This window comes from Doryrhamphus excisus, linkage group LG16 (genome assembly GCF_037039965.1).
Source record: "Doryrhamphus excisus strain RoL-2023G ecotype Guam linkage group LG16, RoL_Dexc_Guam_v1.1, whole genome shotgun sequence".
Taxonomy (NCBI): domain Eukaryota; kingdom Metazoa; phylum Chordata; class Actinopteri; order Syngnathiformes; family Syngnathidae; genus Doryrhamphus; species Doryrhamphus excisus.
The window spans coordinates 17,826,735-17,846,408 of NC_136372.1; the positions used below are offsets into that span (position 1 = coordinate 17,826,735).

At 42.6% G+C, this 19,674-nt stretch overlaps 2 protein-coding genes across 3 annotated transcripts; both read right to left on the reverse strand.

Moving 5' to 3' along the window:
- Positions 1-768: 768 nt before the first annotated feature.
- LOC131103147 (transmembrane protein 184B-like) lies at positions 769-7,423 on the reverse strand. 2 transcript variants are annotated; one of them, XM_058049159.2, is made up of 10 exons: positions 6,991-7,423; positions 5,490-5,720; positions 4,477-4,642; positions 2,965-3,055; positions 2,827-2,902; positions 2,653-2,744; positions 2,279-2,448; positions 2,007-2,201; positions 1,818-1,844; positions 769-1,006 (listed from the first exon to the last, which is right to left on the reverse strand). In XM_058049159.2, the coding sequence occupies exons 2-10, from the start codon at positions 5,718-5,720 to the stop codon at positions 777-779; spliced, it is 1,278 nt and encodes a 425-aa protein (XP_057905142.2). In that variant the 5' UTR covers positions 6,991-7,423; the 3' UTR covers positions 769-776. The 2 variants fall into 2 exon arrangements, with proteins under 2 accessions (XP_057905142.2, XP_057905143.2); XM_058049160.2 differs by lacking the exon at positions 1,818-1,844 and having other exon boundaries at positions 6,991-7,422.
- A 143-nt stretch (positions 7,424-7,566) lies between these two features.
- Positions 7,567-19,448, reverse strand: LOC131103429 (casein kinase I). The gene is made up of 11 exons (XM_058049717.2): positions 19,185-19,448; positions 14,272-14,362; positions 14,075-14,185; positions 13,855-14,003; positions 12,727-12,955; positions 11,284-11,454; positions 11,042-11,190; positions 10,780-10,975; positions 10,563-10,702; positions 9,226-9,293; positions 7,567-9,145 (listed from the first exon to the last, which is right to left on the reverse strand). Exons 2-10 carry the CDS (start codon positions 14,345-14,347, stop codon positions 9,261-9,263), a joined length of 1,254 nt encoding a protein of 417 aa, XP_057905700.1. The 5' UTR covers positions 14,348-14,362; positions 19,185-19,448; the 3' UTR covers positions 7,567-9,145; positions 9,226-9,260.
- Between the last annotated feature and the right edge of the window lie 226 nt (positions 19,449-19,674).

Here is a 19,674-nt window from a genome sequence, read left to right on the forward strand (position 1 = left end):
GCAACTGCAAAACATGGCCGAGAATACCATCTGCGTTTGTAGAACAACGGCATTCCCACGTCATTCCAATAGCTTCTAACAATTCCCATATATTTTGTATTAAAATAAAGCCGCGACTCACTTCAGAATCGGAATCTGGTCTAAACTATTTGGCGAGGTTTTCGGCACAAGTTCAAATATAGAATAGACAAAGCCACCAAAAGTCAGAAGATGATGGCACTGACGCTCCGGCTCTACGTATACTTACTTATCAGTCATCTAGCTTTATCTCAGAAGGTTTAAAGTGCAGCATTGCGGAGCTATACGCCGGCCGTATAGCGGATCGGACACAATATGTCAATACGGATAGGCCTCTAGGACGTTAATACAAGTCACAACTGTACCGCCTAATGAACGTATTATATAAACATTTCAGCTCGTCCCTGAACTACACTACCCTCTAAAAAGCCAGTGAAGCCCTCACCATTCAGCAACCATTTTATTATATCTTCTCAAGGTACGAGACTAAAGCAATGGAATAAGGATATACTTGATATACTTGATTTCAGCACAAATCATATATACTTTATTGTGGTATCATCCCTTGAGATGATATATTGTAATAAAAATGGCTGCTGAAATGTCAGTGTACTCACTTTTGTGAGATGCCGTATATTTGACCTCTCACCATCACATAAGAACCTCAGCTGAACAACGTTAGCGTCTGACTTGTCTGCCATGGCTGATCAAATAAGGGCTACCGGAGTGAACGGCGGCTCCGAGGATGTGTTCATGTTTCAGAACTCGTCGTCAGAGCTGAGCAGCAGCGTCTTCTCGTTGTCCCCCCTGGTGCTGAGGTTACTGTGGCTGCGGGAGAGGGCTGGCCCCCCGCCTCTCTCCAGGGTGGACTGCTGGGTGTACTGCTGGTACGCGGGGGAGAAGTTATGGATGGCGTCCTGGACCATGTCGCCTGGATTCATGGTCTCCTTCAGGCTGCTGGAGATGCTTTTCATTGGCGCACAGCGGCCTGGATGCAAAGTGGGAGGGAACAAGTTCAATGTGACGGACAGCGTTTGTGAACGCTACAAACGGATGAACCCCTCATCTATCGAAATTGGTTCTGGACCGTGATAAATGAATTTCCGCTAAGTAGGCTTCCTTATTTATAAATGGAATATTTTCATAGTTTGGCCATGAAAAAAACAGTTTACAGTCTTCAAAATATGTTTTGTTTACATTATTAGAGCCCTCTGTACATGAGCTAATACCCCTACAGTCGCGTTTACATTCATGTTTCCCAATATAATAATCAATGCTGAGTGGGGGGGGGGCAGAAAGTGATGTTGAGTATTAGGGATTACGAGGTAAGATTATGCAAAGATGCAATAAAGGCTTGTTGATGCAGCAATCAGGTCTGGTGCTTGTGTGTCTCACCGAACATTACAGTAACATTACTGACATCTAGTGACCAGTGTAGAATACTACATATCATCACAGCCATTTGGATGCTTGATAATGCTTAATTTAGGCAAATAGGCCAAAATTAGCTTAAATAATCATATTTTTTAGACTAATAATTGTCCATATTCAACCACAAAACAGCATATTAAGACATATTAATATATTTTGAAAAACCGTGCCAGAATGAAGTGAGTGTAATAGATTTTCATATTTTCAGACTTAAACATGTTTTTAAATGAATGATTAAATTCCTGTCCAAATAAAATGGTACATTAAAATGATTTTAATGATCATTAAAAGCCATGTTTCCACAATAGGGGACCTTCAACAGGAGGTGAGCATACACAGACACAAAACAAAGCTGAGGTTGGACCTACCGTACTGTCCATAGATTGGAAACGAGCCTTTCAATGCAGCACAGCAAGGAAGAGAAAAGACAAAAGCGGAATATTGAATTGAAAAAGCGAAGGACAGGCCAAAGAGGAAAACAGAAAAATACTAAAAAAGGAGGAAAGCAGACGGACGACAGGAGGACTGGTCAAGCTTTGCATGCACACGGCACCAACCGTAGGAATCCAGTCTTTTGTCCATGTAGACCTTGTAGGTGAAGGCGTGGCGTAGAGCCACAGCAGCAAAGAACATCTCGATGCAGATGATGAAGTTCTGGTAACCAGCGGCAACGGTGCCCTCGCCCACTGAAATGTCGGCAGAGTTTATCTGCGGAATGGCGCCGCACATCTCCAGGATGGCCAAGAGCATCCCTGCATCGAAGAAGCCGAGTGGAGATTGAAGGACGGTAACAGGAAGTGCTGAATGTCTACCAGCGTGGCCTTCATACCTTGCCAGAACGACAAGAAGATGACAGACTTGACCATGAAGAACTTGAGCACGGGACTGTAGGGCACGAGGAGCTCTCTTGTGGCAAAGTAGAAGAGGAAAAGGGCGTAGAGCGACAGGCTGACGGAGATGTTGTAGATGATGGTCACGTACAGGTAGCCACTGGCCACACTGGAAGAGAAGCACACGTACAGGAAGCAGATAAGGTTGCTAAACTGTGGCTCGCCTCATTGATACAGGAGCATTTCATGGATTACATCTGGACTGCTCAGTTTGTCCTAGAAGACGTTTCATCGGTTCCATCATGATAAAACCTCCACTCTGTTGCTTTAGTCTGCTCTGACGGACTTTGACTTAGTTGTGGTGTAAACATACTTGAAATCTCCGTCTTTGTATTTCCCAAAGGCTTGAAGAATGACGGTGATGACGGCCATCAGCGGTTTGACCACACAGAACTGCAGAGTGGCCTGAGGAAAACGCAAAACGGCGATTAGATTTGTGCATTCCGATCAAATGTATACATTAGAGGAGACGTAAAGACACGCGTACCTGTTTGCAGAACCTGAGGAAGCCAATGGAGTAGGTCTTCCCCCACAGACAGCATGTCCCGTACACACAGCTGGACCTGAAGGGAAGTGCAGCGTTACACACGAGCGGCCGGCGGCTCTTGTTGACACGAGGACTTACTCGATGGGTTTGCCCCTGATTTCAGCCATGATGGCGCTCTCGCCTCCCAGATATTCATAACACAGGCTGAGGAAGTTGTAGATGACGAAGGCTGTGGAGAACAAATAAGTATTCATATGTACTATTGGCGTGTGTACTTCAAACAGCAAGAAAAACGTCAGCCCAAAATGTTTCATCTGGTAGCACCACACGAGTACCAGCGTCTCTTATACATTTATTATCTAATGTATACGTGGCACCCGGCCATACATACATTTGGACTGCATTAGCTTTGGCGCTACCTGTTTGCCACATACAAACATTCATTGGCTGTCATGTGGATTCTGTCCAATGTATCCGTTTATCAATGTACAGTAATCCTCCGACGAATTTTGCGGCTTCATGTTATCACGATTTTTCAAAAATATTTATACCTTAAATGTCCGATGTCCTGGTACTGTGTCTACTATACTGGGTCATGTGTGACTGTGACTATAGGGGTGTTATTTCATGTCTCGAGGGCTCTAATAATGTTAAAAGTATATTAAGAAGGTCGTAAAAATCGTCTCCCACTGCACAAAAAACACACACGTTGACATGCCGCACATATCCTACGACACAAACCAAGAATATCAATGAAAATTTCCATACAGTTTTCCAAAAGCTCACTTTTTAAGAACAAAAACCCATGTTTACGTAGGGATGACTGGCCCAAATGTGTGCTTTTAAACACCATCATCCCCCACAGATAGATTGCAGTCCTGTGGGAAACAGTAGTAGTAGTACTAGTAGTACTAGTAAGGTTCTTCAACATTTGCAGTGTAATGCTGACCTAGAGTATATATATAAGTCAAAACACCCCACTAAAATGTATTTAAATGATTCAAATAATCAAACTCTTATCATCGGACCGTCTTTAATGTATAAGCCCACTGAAGCATGAATGCAGACGGCGTTATGAAATCCACGCATGCACAAATAAATCCCACGGGCAGGAGAGTTATGACGTAGTGGGAGGTGCAGCTTAACTATCATGACCCCGCAGTTGGCGTTTTGGTGACTTCCTCTTTATGGGGCAGTGATCGTCCATCCGTTTGTTGAGTTCCGATGCAAACGCATCCAAACTGATGATAGAACGTTGAAAAGGACGGACAATGACATAACCGGCGTGTTACGTAACGTCATTCTCAAATTCTAAGTATGCAAAGCAAATCCTGAGGACGTAGCCGCGCTATTGACCGGCAGGCTTACAATTTGAAGCCCCTTCAGTCTTCCTGTGGATTTGCTGAGTTTCATGCGGTTGCTAGGAAACAAGTTAGCCCTCTCCTGCAATCTGCAAAACGTTGCAAAGAAATCATAATAAGGCTGAAACCTTTGCGTAGGAACTGTACGCAGTGAAAGGCCATTTGGCGCTGCCATGCTTTCTTTCTCACACCGTTTGTCTACGGGGAGCATTGGCATCATATAATCTCGCCCGGAAGCAAAATAAAGTCGTTTATCATGTGAAGGCACGCCGCTTCTCGAGCCACTCACCTTCATAACAGTCTCGAACTGTGTCAAAGTACACGTAGTACTCCTCATTGGTGAAGAAGAGAAGGCTGAGCCAGGAGTCGAAGGCGTAGATGGGGACTATGAAGAGAATCCTCACTATGTGGCGCTGCTCATTTGGAGAGCTGTAGTAACGTAGGTGCATGTAGATCTGAAATTGATGGCAATTATGCAAGTTATGATATCAGCTGAAAGCAACGCGGGCAAATTTACCTTCGAGATTTGACTTGACAGGCTAAGGATACTATTTGTAGTTTTCTCTGTTTGCAATACAAATTTGTGGCAACACACACGCTCACATTACAAGCGTAATAAAGAACACTCATTTGCACAAGCAATTCAAGGGTACAAATGACAAAATTAGCACCTCCATAATGATCAATGAGAGTAGTTGCCTCTCTGCGAGGGATGTGCGTGTGTGCGTGTGTGCGGTGGGGGCGTGTTTTGGGTAACTGATACTTGGCTTTCATCACTTCTATTGAAAAGTAGCAGACAGCAGGGTGGGCCCGCTCTGTCTGTGCCGTCCGGCTCCTTTCAAAAGGGTACAATGTTCCACCTATCACCTTTCCGGGATTGTAAACAGACACACACCTTTGGTTTAAAAAAAAAAAAAAAAAAAAGATGGCGCCTCAACCCCCCTCGCGAGACCGATAGAGGAGCTGAGATGCACACTTGGTCAATATGGTCACCAGCTGCTGCCCGAGTGAAAGAAGATCCTCTCTACGTGAGCTGAAGCAGCAAACAACCGCCAAGTTAATGTTACTTAACATTTGTGTAACACGAGATCCCGCACGGCGTCGCTGTCACTGAACCGACGTGCCACCAAATGTGTAGCTAATATGGCTGACATGCAACATGAGACGATTCTTTGTTCATTCACACACCCAAGATTAATGTTCAAACCGGCGTGGTTTTGGTTCCATGAGAGCGGCCCGCTTATCCACCATGACACAATCAGTGCGTGAGCACTCTTACAAGACAAGATGGACGCCTATTACCTGGTGACAGGTGATGAGCAGCGCCGTCCAAACAAAAAACCCTGATATGGTTTGGGCAGTAGAGGTCATGAGGAAAATAGGCTGATCCGGCGTGACCACAGGGGCTTCCGGTATCCAGGAGGAGTTGGACCCCCGGGGGGCCATGGTGGCAGGGCCCCTGGGTGCAAGGCCTGCTGGAGAATCATTAACCAGCCTCTTTGACAGGGGAACGTCCCGCCAAAGCTGACTCATCTAGATGGGGACACGGAACAGAAGGGAAGATACCTTTGAATTAAAAACATTTATGGCACTCGTGGCGTGAGAATACGCCGGAAAACCTCTGCCGTCTGAAAGGACAAATCGGTGTTGTCATGAGATAAGATTTTAACATTCATTTGAAGAAAAAGTACAATGAAAAAAAATATGACAAACTGTCCCAAAACAATATTATTATCAACAATACAGCACTTCCTTTCATAGGTCATCTTTCATTACGTAAAATTGTGGAATCGTACTGTCTGTCAAACATTTGCAGCATTCCTTGAAAGGCTTGGCTATTAAAGAGCAGCATTTCATTTGCCGTGACTTTCTGTGAACACACAATTTTGTTGCTGTTTGCCGACCAAACGTCTCAATGAGTGTTCACTGTCAAGTTCAACAAGCTCCAATAATCCAATTATACATTCAATTCATCGTTTATGATGATTTCACATTGGTTTCTGTCATGTAAAACTACAATTATTCTGTACAAATATTATCTTTCTTAATATTTCAGGCGTGTGGAACAAATTAATAGGATTTACATGATTTCTTGGAAATTATATTATAAGAATTCTATGCAGCACTACAATTTCTAGTAAAAAAACATAGTATTGCGATGACTTTTTATAATGAATATAAAATCAAACATTACACAGTATGAATGAAGTACCAGCTGTGTGTAAAAGCTGTGTGAATTCCGGGATTTAAATGATATCATCGCTGACTGAGAAATCTCCTTTCTCCTTCCTGTCCTCATGTTTTTGAGGATGACTCACGCTGCATATGGCACATATTGCAATAGTCACTATTCTATATTAAGAACATTGCAAACAACTTTAAGGTTAAACAGCAAATAGAGTGTTGGGAAATTTGTCATTTTTAGAATCAACAACAAAAAAAACTGTGAAGTGAACCCTGGGCAATATTTGAATGATTATTTGAGGGTAATTGCAAAGCAATCTTTTGTATGTAAAGAGTAGAGTTCTATATGAATGAAAATGTACATAGTGTAAGGCCCATTATGTCCCTGCCTCATACAATGGTTCCTCCTACTGTGCACTGACCAGAAAGGACTCATTTATTGATGTTTGGCTGCCATCGGTAGCCTTTATGACATACACTGTAATGCCCGCCCCCCTCGCCTGCAGGCATATGTTGACCTGTCAATCATGTCAATCATATGGGAACGACGACAAACACGGCTTCGCGGGCATTGGCTCGAATATAGCAAATATCACAAATATTGTCAAATTGTACTCACCTCCTCTGCAGTTGTCTGGTCTGCGGCACAGTTTTGGTTCCAAACATTAAATTAGGTCATCTCCAGGCGGTTACACTTGTTTTGAAGAGAAGCAGCTAATATGACATAGTCCAATCTCTGCATTGCCACTTTAATAAAAACACATTTCCCTCCTTGGTGAAGGTAGCTGGAGGCTAACTACGGCTAGCTAGCGTTAGCTTGCCTTTTCAGTCCTGTTGTGCTAGCTTGATGCTTTTACAGATTTAAGTCAGAATCGTTTAAAGAAGCTAGGTTACGACAGGCCCTGTACTGAAAATAAGCGTAAAATCACAAATAAAACGAAGAATATCTTGCGATTTCCTTTCGAAAGAGGACACGCCAGATGCCGTTATTCGTCCACATCCCAGTTGACTGGACCACCAGTCGCTGCAAGCAGTGCTGATGTTGGCGCATGCGCATTGGCCTTTACTCAGGCCACGTATTACACTACAGCAGGTGATGCTGTTGTCTTCATACTGGAAATATATATATATTTTATCATGTATTGTGCAGTAAACCACATGTGATCAGGTAAAAAAAAATAAAAATAAAGCAAGATTGTGAGATCCGGTTTTATTACTTCATAAAATATACACAAATACTGTTGTAAATAAAGTGTTAAAGAACTGTACAAGATATCAGTACACAATACATGAAGTGAAATTCTGTCACCTTAACCTATATAATACCCCCCACCCCTGCCCCCCAAAACACACTCGCACATATACAACAGTTACAATGCCACTGGGTCATGGTGGCCTGTACAAAGGTAATTACACGCAGTACCAAGCTATTTACACATCCCTGCAATTGAGTCGGTTAGGTTGATCTGAATGACATCATTAAGGTCACAGGAGGTTAAAAACTAAATTAAAAAAGGGACACCAAGGGTAGACATATTTCTGCAGGGGGGGGGTGTACAAAGCCCTGTGTTGAGAGGATTTGAAGGAAAGTGAAGTTACATCTCGTGACTAACAGGGAGGTAAATAACAAATAGGATCAAAGTAGTTTCACTTAAATAGCTGAGAGAGAGAGAGAAGTCTCCAAACACACAAAATGAACCTTGCACTCTTATCAGGGATTACACTCACACTCCAAATCCTTGCACACACACACACACATACACTCTTTTATGACCCAGTTGGCAGAGCAACATTGATGTCCAAAATGTAGTACTTTCATTTATTTAAAATTCAGAACCCCTCCCAAATTTAAGTCATTAGTTTGTGTTTTCCTACTTTACATCTTCAAAACAAAAACACACATTTTGGCTTTACATCAAAAAATAAAAAAATATTTACAGTGATGTAAACGTTTAAAAAAAGAAACAAAGGACCCCCCCATAAAAGTAATCCCTAATGGAGTCAGCCAACCCCCCCATTATTTTTTTTTTTAGAAAGTAACATTTAACATTAAGATTTAAAAAAAAGCAAAACTGCCGCCATTCTTTGATAGTCCAACTGGGGTGTCATGGTGTCTGGTCCAGTACAATGGTGGTTTTTCCTGAGGACCTCGCCTTAGGACCTTAGGACCTGGGAGTGTGTTGTTGACACAACTACCTTAACTTGTATTACAGAAAATAGAGCACACACATACATAAACAAACAAGTCAGAACAGGCAAAGCTATGTGTGTGTACTGGTTGCTTTTGGTGGCTGGAATTTAAGGGACAGTAAATCACACGGTGGATGAAGGGCTGGATGCAAATCACCAGGGAAAAAAAAAAAATCAAAAATAAAACATTTTATCCGTCTTTCAAATCACTACCCTCTCCCGTTATTTACCAAAAGGTTTGTGTTTAAATGAGAGGCTACATTTCTACTAAGACGACACTTAAAAAGGGAGTTGATGCTTGAACGTTCACATCCTTTGACCCAGCAGTTCCCCTAATTCCTCAGACAGAAGCTTGTCGGGGGAATATTTTATGAGGAGGGGGCGAGGTTTGCTTTTTGCATCGATGTGGTGATGATCCAGGGATTCACAGAGAGGGTCCCTAAAAAGACTGGATGCTGGGTACGATAAAAATCTCTGGATGCGTTTGGGATTTGCTGTACTTCTTCCCATGTGTCCGTTGGCATCAATCTTTTCATAAGCAAAAGTAAAAATGAAACCCGGAGCGACAAAAACACCTTGAAGCCCTGCAAAAAGAAGGTATCACGAGTAAGTAATAGGTGGTGTGCTTCTGTAATTAGTATGTCAATTAAGCGGGGAAACTCACCTGTCAATTTCATGTGCATGCAGAGCCAAAGACCTCTACTTCCCCATGTGCTCGAATGGCACGCTGACCTGAAAGACAAGAGTGTAGATATTTACTCTTACTTTAAATGAGCCATCTGTTTACTATGTCTACTTCTATAAATAGTACTGTGCTAAAGTCAGCATACACCTTACAATGGTGTCATTTGCAGTACAGTACATGTTCTAAAACAACAACAAGGCGATGACCCACATTTCAGAAATCTTTAAAATCAAACTTTTTTCAAATTTTCTATTTAAAAAGGGATTGTTTGCAACACAACGTCTCGCTCATCTCCAGCAGATATCTGAATCTGTGTCAGACGGACGGCGTTCCTTCCCTTCCTGCTCCAGCTTAACAAGAAACAAACCAATAGCACAGGCAAAAAGGCAAGGTGCATTCACAAGCACTCCTGTCATATAGAGGATCTCTGACTACAGGGTGCTCTTGTTGTATAGAGGATCTTTGAGAAACATTTTCTTTACAGTATGGCCCATAAAAACAGCAGGGCACTCCTGTCATATAGAGGATCTTTGACTAGCCTTTCTGCAGTCGGACTTAAAAATAGCAGAGCATTCTTGTCTATAGACAATCTATGTATAGCATTTTTTTTTTAGTACAATTCTAAAAATCAGCCAAGCACTCCTGTCATAAAGAGGATCTTTGACTAGTGTTTTTGCAGAATGGTTCTTAAAAACAGCACAGTGCTCATGTCATAGAGGATCTTTGACAGGTGATTTTGGAATATATTACATGCAGTTTTTCATGTACCTTAATTGAGTTTGGGTATTTGCATTATTATCCCTGTACCCACTCCTTTAGAGTAGTCAGTGTACCACTTGTATAGAAGTATCAGTTCACTCTCCACTAAAAATGACTTAACACAGCGCTATCGATGTCCAACGTGTATTGTAGTACAGCTGAAGGTGATTGGGTCGCCAAGCAGGTTTATCTCCAGAACCCAACCCAATTAAGCCCCAGTGGGGAGATCGTCAAGTGAAAGGTTGCGGTACTTTCAGCAGCTGAGTGATACGATGGGGGAGTGGAAGTCAATTCCTATGAATTCCATGACCTAGTGCTGTGATGTACTAACGGTGCTCACACTAAATATTGACACTACGGCTGCAATTTGGACAAGTTTACTGTCAAGTGTTGGCACTGGTGTTGCCAGCTATTTGACTTCAACTGGTGCGTAAAGAGTTATTTTTAGGGCACAGTAAACCTAGCAGCGGTGTACTTATGTTACAGTACTATATTTCCCTCTAAGTACATGGTGCAAGGGACCTGGCAAGCCAAAGTGATAGTGAGTGTTTTCCCACCTGTGACGTAGAAATCCTGGATTGGTCGTGGCGGGCTGTGAGATCAGAGGACGAGACGTTAGCGGGAGCCCCGCGGTGGAGCCGCATGCTCACCTTCCTCTCCCTCTCTGCACGAGAGATGGCACGAGGTGATGTGTTTCCTGAAATCACGTATTAAGATGGATATATCAGCATGTAAAAACCTTAGATATGATTTGTCATTCGATGACCAACTTACCAGATTGCTGGACCCGTGAGGCAGGGTTAGAGACCGCCTGTTCTGGTCCATTTCGGACTCTGCTGGCAGGGCCGGGGTTGGGACCAGGGGGGAGGCCCCGTGCTGCAGAACCCCTGGGCGCAACACCGATCCGATCTTCCCTCTCATCTCCAGTCCTCCTTTCCCGGTCCCCATCTTCAGTTGTCCGAGTGGCCCCCTGTGGCACAACATTAGCATGTTGTAATAGTATTCTATTTCAATTAGAAAGACTTGATCAACTTACAAACTTGAGCATATTCCAGTCAAAGACATAATCGTAGGAGAAGCCCTGCCGGTGGAAAAGATTTCTGAAAAGCTGTCGCAGGTAGGAGTAATCTGGCTTGTCATCAAATCTCAGTGATCGGCAGAAGTTCAGGTATGTGGAGAACTCGGCTGAAAAAGATTCAAGAAAAAAAAACCCCAAGAAGGTCATGTGGGCAGCTTAAAAAAAAAAACAATATAATGCCCCAAAATAGCATCACTCACAAGGGTATCCTTTGCAAAGAACTTCAATCGGTGTGGACATTTTCTTCTCACTGATTCGTTCGTACTTCTGTCTTTTAGTAGCAGCCTTGAGGCCTTGCCAGGGTAAGGACCCGAGGTTGAAGTACATGAGGACGTAGCCAAGGGACTCCAGGTCATCACGTCTGGACTGTTCTGTAAACAGTTAGAACTGGTTAGCGCTGCAATAGAAAGGGACTCTTTACGTGACGGCCACTTTGAAAAAAAAAAAAAAAAGCATGTCCATATACATCATCCCTTCATAAATGACGGGGCCCAAGTCACGTTTTATGACTGCTATTCGTTTTCTGTAGCAGGTGGTAAGCTGATTTGACTGGGGACATCAAAGGTAGTCGTGTACAATTCTAGCAGGAAGTAGCATTTTCACAAAGGATGGACAACTCAAGTACAGTTGGAACTGTGCCACAAGAGGTTAAAAAAAATAAATACTTTTAAGGAAATGATGTAACAACGGCAACAGCATCAGCAGACCAGTGGCATGGGTAATTCCTTTTAAGGTTCCTTTTAAGGGGGGGGCTGGGATGCCCTCACAGAGCCACAGTTGTGTTGTGGTTGTTGAACTTTTGAGTTACGTTTGACCTAAAAGGTGTAAACTAAGAACACACCCACACTGGACTGCTTCGACCTGACTGTGGCTTATTTGTTTGTTTTATTGTGCAACTTGCAGGGGCGTGGTCGGGGGGGGGGGGTTATATTAATTATAGCATGTGCCAGTGAGAAAATGCGTTGACCTTACGCTTTGACTTTGCGGATTTATTTAAAGTCTTTCTATTTTTCCCCCCATTGATGCAAGGTGGCTGCTATGGTTAATTCATAACCAGGAACCATAATGAGACCCCCCCCCTTCCACGTTGACTTGATCGGCACGGTTTGATTCTTGTGTTGGCCAGACAAACTGCACCACTTCATCACCACATGGACACCAAACCAGGAAAATGTAGCAGCAGCTAGAAATTCCTGAAGTTCTTGTTTGAAGGTTAGAGGCATAAAAAGTCTTATTAACCCTTTGCATGCCAATATGACCGACTTGGCGATTAAAGCCATAAATCAAGGTTGCGCGGCAACGCATCCATACCTTCGAGTGCGTTTTACTAAATAATTATTACAGAGTGGAATTCTGAAGGCAGGGGACGATGCTGCTAAATGAAAAAGACCACACACTTGCAGCCTGTTTCATTACAGCACATCTATTGTAGTAATTGTACACGCCGAGGATATACTAGTACACACCAGCCTGCATGACTGACAGACAATCTACTTGTATGCTAGCCAAGTAAAAATGAGCGAACAGGCGTCCACCATTTTACCAGTTATGCAGCACATGCTGCTCGGCCTCAGTAAACAATGTCCTCGGCAAATTACCCCCAAATCAGGTTAGGGCCTAAGCACCGTGTGCTCCTTCCTTACCAATTCCGAGATGCGTGTTGATGGACGCATATCGCGCCGTGCCCGTCAGGTTCTTGTTCTCCCTGTATGGGATGTGCTGGTGTGTGCGGGCGTCACGGTACTTTTTGGCCAGCCCAAAGTCGATGATGTAGACGAGGTTGCCCTTCTTGCCGAGCCCCATCAAGAAGTTGTCTGGCTTCACATCGCGGTGGATGAAATTCTTGGAGTGGATGTACTCAATACGACTTATCTACGAAAAGACAAGGAATCGAATTATGTAATCGAATACATTTAAGCAGTGACTCGAGTATATGATCACAAAAATCCTTCACTTTATACCAAAATACAGTAGCAGATCTCAGCGCATTGCTCAAAACCACAGTGTACCTCATTAGACAGCAGTATCTGCATTTTGCTTTTTCTTTGGCCTTTTGTGGCTTTAAATCAGTGATTAATTTGTGACAACTGAACAATACCAGATCCTCTTGACCGATCAGATAAAGAAGGTAATCAATGGAGGTCAACAGGACATTTGGCAACACAATCTAAAAGCAGGGGTCTCAAACACGCGGCCCGTGGGCCAAATGTGGCACACAGGATACTAGTTTGAGGCTCTCGCCTTGATATGAAAGTTTAATGTTAGTGTGGCCCCGCGCAAGTTTGATTAATGTTCATGTTAAAGGTTAAATAACTGTTAATAGTTATCCTCCCTATCCGTGTGGAAGTGGTAAGTTTTTGGCTATTTAAGTTTCAAGGAAATAACTTGAAGGCTACCGTTTAGGTCGCTAGCTCTCTAGTTTGCGAGTTAGCATGTGTCTCAAGACCCTGCAGTTGCGCAATATGTTGTAAATAAAAAGAGTATAAATGTGACTATAGTCGTGTTTTGTCATGTCTACAGGGCTCTAATAATGCTTTGTTCATTTTAATCTGAAAAAATAATTTGTCTACCCACCAACTATATGTGGTTTCTTAAGTTTTTATTATTTGCTGTTTTATTATTATTATTATATTTATTTATTACTGATTGATTGACTTTCTTTCATGGACCACCACGTGCAAACCAGCACCAAAAAGTAGCCTGCCTAGTCATGCACACGACTCAGTGACATCATAAATCATAAATACTGCGTATTCTTTTGAAAGGTGTACCATTTGGTCGGCCAGGAGCAGCACGGTCTTGAGGCTGAACTTGCGTGAGCAGAAGTTGAAAAGATCCTCCAGACTGGGGCCGAGGAGCTCCATCACCATGACGTTGTAGTCTCCTTCTGCACCGCACCACTTTATCGATGGAATGCCCACTGGAGGGAAGAAATACACATTTTGTATGATATTATGCTTGGGTGTTATTGTTAAAATATGTCGTTAGTACCTCCTCCTTGCATCATCTTGTAGAACTTGCTCTCAATGTGTAACTGTGGGTGTTTGGTCTTCACGCATTCAAGCTTGATGGCTACCTCTTCACCAGTGGCAATGTTAGCACCTGGAGAGAATTTTAAAAAATATTAAAATCCATGGGAGGCTTAAAAAACAGTTTGAAATGAAATATTAGGAGAATATTCAACTTACCAAGGTAAATGTCTCCGAAGGAACCACTTCCTATCTTCCGCCCGAGCCGATACTTGTTCCCCACTCTCAGCTCCATGATCGCAAGCAGTCACTATCGTTTACAGACACAACACACACATTAGCATAACAAACGGGCCAACTTTCTGTTGTCAGTACCGCGAGGCTCCCCTATAATTAAGCGGCGGAGCGAAGCGGACGGATGCGTCAGTCAGATGCTCGCCATCCCGTTCAACGACAGACGCATTGATCAGAGCGGAGTTGGTTAGCGTGGGAAAAGGAGCCGGGCTAGCTGATCGGCAAACAGCTGTCTGGCCTCCAGTCATGCACAAATAGATTTGTAGGGTCGCTAGGCGGGGGTAGCTAGTTGCAGTGAGATCAGCAAAAACACGGAGGGGAGGGGAAAGGGAAAGAAATGTGGGCTCGGCAGAATTCAGCATTGCCATTTGGAAGAGACGTTGAGAGGGAGGGGAAGAAAAAAAAAAAAAAAAAACTGTGGAGACTTGGCGCAAGAAGAAATGTGGTGGGTTCCGTTAACTGCATGCGATGCTGGAGTGGGATCATCATTTATTCACAGCGCTCCACCACGCCACATTTCTCAGCCACTGTGAAAGCAAGACTAAGCGCCGTACCAACGAGAGAGGGGCGGCAGCAGCCACTGTGGCTTAATCAGTGTCAAGGCCTTTACACGATTCTGTGCAATGAACTCCAGAGCCCTGCTGGGGAAGCGTCTATCTGCACACAGCGTGACTTTATCGAGGAGATTTGCTTCCTCGCGCCCCCACACTTTGCATGACTGAAACTAACTGTGCCTTATATAGAAACGGGAGGGTGTGTTGACTTGGTCCAAATGTGGCACTGCTGCACCTTCAAAAATACACTTCCAGTCAGGCACGGGGGCTTTTGGACCACTTTGGGACAACTGCGCAAGGCCGTTTTATGTCAAATTGACTGTTGGAAATCTTCACCCCCTTCCCTGTGATGCATTATGCAGCATCCTCTTATTCCACATACGCCGAATATTCAGTATTGACTGCAAAAGTCTGAATCAGAGATTTAGGAGAGACTGTCACGTGATCTTTGTAAACTGTGTTACAGGTCATATGTAATAGATCTCATTAAAAATTATTTTAAAACATACAGAGGGACAAAAATGGGCGCAAGTGTGTGCCCAACCTCTCTTATCCCCTTCTAATAGTCCAGTTACCTATTAAACCAGGAAGGCAAAGGCTCTGGTTTCTCCTCGCCGCCATCAATGGCCATGACTCCTGCTAATTACCTGGACTGAACAGGATTTGTTTACCAAGTAGACGCCCGGCGAGGCACACTCCCCGGTCCCTCACTTTAATGTGTACCGTGTGGGAAAAGGATACGCCTCTACCGAAACGATCACATGAGTAATGCATGTACAGTAACAACCCTAACGGTACAATTGATGTATGATTTTAGATATTTAAATACACGTCATAATATCACATTACACGTGAATGCAAGCCGTCTTAATTGGCTAATGGATTATGGAAGGACATATGTCATCGTTAAGCAAAACGGGAGTCTATATATATATATATATATCTATCGCTTAAGACAGAGTGAGTCTTTTTGTCAGCCATACAGTCGCTTTGTCTCGGTGGGTGGAGGCGGGGCCGGTACCATACACACAGAGAGCAGAAGAGTAACATAGTAGAAAATTATATTAGACTGCAATATATTGTCATATTTTTTTAAATTAAAAGTAAAGCTAGAATCTCCAATCTCGTCTGGTGACACCCACTCATATAATCACGTGTGCCTTATTAAATCCATTCAAGCCCAAATCTGACATTACAAAGGGTCCAAAAAAACACCAGATGACCCAACATGTTTAAAAAGTGAAGCCACAGCCCCCCCCATCCCCCACCTGTCTTGCTAAAGGGAAAACAACCTGCCTTTGTGGAGGTGATAGATTTGGGTTCGTAAAAGGTTAGGTTTCATTACACCAAAAGGGTGTCTCGTGGTCTGCAGCGACGGATCTGATTTAGCAAGAACATTTTTCACCAAGTGACACAATAAGTGGCGTAATCCAATTACTTGGTACAGGATCAGTGACAGCCTGGTTGAGATCAAATCCATCTGGTTTTCATTTGAATTTGGCTCTCACTCGGCCAAGCGCAATATAGTCTAAATGACGCCTGTGTAATGATGCTACAACAATAATAACCAAGCAGCAGGATGCTAAACCTCGGTTTTCAGCAAACAAATCTCACCGAAATTTTGCCTCGGTCCTCGTACAAAATTACATAGTAAATTGTTGCATTTTAAAATATTGTTCAGCCATCTTAGATCACACCTATCCATAAACTTCACATACTTAGCTTACACAACACAACACATTCATGTTTCTAACTCAAACAACAACAAGCTTCGTCCTGGTGGAAAAAAGACAAAGCTAGCAAGCTAACATTGCAAAATGGGAAATGATTCAAGATGGTGAGAAGTTGTTGCTGGTTTGGACGCCGTCCATCACTTCCCTTGCCTCCCCCCTCATGATCTTTGCCAATAATAAATGTTAATTAACTTCAATTAATCTTTATAAAATGTATTTTTTTGGTGCTTGGAACGGATTACATGAACCCCTCAACACGTTCCGCTTCACTCCATCACCGCTTTTCCCAAATATATTAATAAACCAGAGCCGTGTAAGAAAAATTTCCATATTTTTAAGCCCAAATGAAGTAGTCAAGCATAAAAATGGCAAAATTATATAAAACATAACTATAAGGCATTCAGAAGATGCATTCAAAGATGATACGTAGTACTCTATAGTGGTCAGTATAGTTCCACTGAAGACAGTAACCACCGCATTAAGTAGTGCAAGTAAAAAAGGAACCCAATGCTAACATATATCTATATTATGTCTTACCTTTTCTTATTATGTCCACTATACTGGGTAATGCAAGTGTAAATGTGACTATAGGGGTGTTATTTCATATCTACAGAGCTCTAATGTTTAAAAAAAAAAGATTTAGAAGGTTGTTAACGGGTTTGTAAAGGTGACTATAGGGGTGTTATTTCATATCTACAGAGCTCTAATGTTTAAAAAAAAAAAGATTTAGAAGGTTGTTAACGGGTTTGTAAAGGTGACTATAGGGGTGTTATTTCATATCTACAGAGCTCTAATGTTAAAAAAACAGATTTAGAAGGTTGTTAACGGGTTTGTAAAGGTGACTATAGGGGTGTTATTTCATATCTACAGAGCTCTAATGTTAAAAAAAACAGATTTAGAAAGTTGTTAACAGGTTTGTAAAGGTGACTATAGGGGTGTTATTTCATATCTACAGAGCTCTAATGTTAAAAAAAACAGATTTAGAAGGTTGTTAACGGGTTTGTAAAGGTGACTATAGGGGTGTTATTTCATATCTACAGAGCTCTAATGTTAAAAAAAACAGATTTAGAAGGTTGTTAACGGGTTTGTAAAGGTGACTATAGGGGTGTTATTTCATATCTACAGAGCTCTAATGTTAAAAAAAACAGATTTAGAAGGTTGTTAACGGGTTTGTAAAGGTGACTATAGGGGTGTTATTTCATATCTACAGAGCTCTAATGTTAAAAAAACAGATTTAGAAGGTTGTTAACTGGTTTGTAAAGGTGACTATAGGGGTGTTATTTCATATCTACAGAGCTCTAATGTTAAAAAACAGATTTAGAAGATTGTTAACAGGTTTTCTATGCTCAAAGTAGGAAAATATACTAATAAATATTATACCAATTAACCAAGATAAACTACAGATTGCTGCAATTGGATTTATGTGATTTGCTTGGAGAAAATCGCTCATTTTTGGTACTTTTGGGACAGAAATATAAGGAAAACTAGTAGTGAAGTATATGGTACCTCTTATTATTACCATTTGCAATGATGTGGAATTGCACTGCATAATACTAAGTACTGCATGTAGTAGTTGAAGGGTATGGGCAAGGAAAACTACCAAAAACAGAACACTTAAGAAAAGCTGAACATGACTGGGGTTTGTAGAACGGCATTACGAGACGGCATACAGGGTGGAACATTGACTGCATCATGTGCTATCATGGAAGTCATCATCAGGACAATGGCTAGGGTTACTACTCAGTGTGGGCTTGCTGATCAGGTGATGCTCCAAACCAGCCTGAGAAGAAAATCAGTTCTGAATGTGAAACCACGTTGTAGTTCTTCATGTTCATTCCTACATGCTTAAGTAAGCAGGCACAATTTATTTAAAAAAAAGCAAGTGTCACAGCCCCAAAGCCAGCGGATTTCACAATCACCAATGAAAAACAGCACCGCAACGCCTCTCACACAGCTGTCATTCCGTCAACTTGCTTCCCAACTCGACAACAGCCCGGAGCACTTCAACAACAGCCGATTAATGGTCAAACATATCGACGTTCCAAAACCGGAGCCACGATTTTCTTCCGTACTTTGCAGCGTTTGCGATTTTAGGAGGAGCAACTCGGCTGTGCTCGTCAAGGGTGAAACAACCAAGCGTAAAAGCTGACGTTTTGTCAAATCTTCCACTTCCTTGGCGTGGCCACAAAGTGGAAATAACACATTTAGATGCTAATTCGTGTTAAAAAAAAACAAGTCTCGGTGTTACATTGTTAGCTATGAACACTGAGCTAACGTTACTAGAAGTGGATTAGCCGAAACCCGAACACCAACTATTGTACGATTTCCCACATTAAAAACAATATTTAGGTTTGAAACATTCAGTTATAAATCCACATGGCGTGTTTTTCTACATAAAACCGCACCCATTCTTATGCTCGACTATTCCATGTTGATAGACCTGGCTATCTGCTCGTCCCCTCCCCCTATGTTGCTAAGCCGTGAATGGTACACTCTGTATCGGCCAAATCGGGTCCCTTTCCCCCCTGGTTTCCCCGGTTCCAAAACCCACCTCACAGCCGATATTGGACTCGTATGAGAGCTGGTTCTGTGAAGATTCTGTTCCGATGGTTGTCAGGCGGATAGGAACCTTGGTAGAGGAGGATGGGAGCGGATTCTAGCGGCGCTCATTCCCCCAGCTCTTAGCTCTGTCGTCGGCTGCGCTCCGTGTTGATAGTCCCTGAGAAGCTCCGGTGGCACTGACGGCCGTCCTCCACGAGTCTGTCTCCCCCTCTCGTTACTTAAGCGTCGATGATGTCATTCTCCGGATGTCAATGCACTGGTATTTAAGGAACAACGCGCACATTTTACTCCTTTATACACGAAAAAATTATTTCTATCTGTAATCAATAAATTCCATCCCTTAGGACAGGGGGTAGGGAAACTGCGGCTCCGGAGCCAGAGGTGGCTCTCAGACATTTCTAAACATGATAAAACGTGTTTGTTTTTTCACTGATATTTTAAAGTCAAACATGAAAAAAGTCACAGTATTTAAAATAACG

What these genes read in the sequence shown, in the direction of transcription:
- LOC131103147 (XM_058049159.2), bottom strand. Translation starts at nt 5,720, where the DNA reads ATGAGTCAGCTTTGGCGGGACGTTCCCCTGTCAAAGAGGCTGGTTAAT. An exon ending in AGTTCGAGACTGTTATGAAG is followed by an intron (nt 3,056 to 4,476) that starts GTGAGTGGCTCG and finishes TGTTCTCCACAG; the next exon opens with CCTTCGTCATCTACAACTTC. An exon ending in CAAAAGACTGGATTCCTACG is followed by an intron (nt 1,845 to 2,006) that starts GTTGGTGCCGTG and finishes CTGCATTGAAAG; the next exon opens with GCTCGTTTCCAATCTATGGA.
- LOC131103429 (XM_058049717.2), bottom strand. Translation starts at nt 14,347, where the DNA reads ATGGAGCTGAGAGTGGGGAACAAGTATCGGCTCGGGCGGAAGATAGGA. An exon ending in TCTTTGCAAAGGATACCCTT is followed by an intron (nt 11,191 to 11,283) that starts GTGAGTGATGCT and finishes AATCTTTTTCAG; the next exon opens with CCGAGTTCTCCACATACCTG. An exon ending in CTCACGGGTCCAGCAATCTG is followed by an intron (nt 10,703 to 10,779) that starts GTAAGTTGGTCA and finishes ACGTGATTTCAG; the next exon opens with GAAACACATCACCTCGTGCC.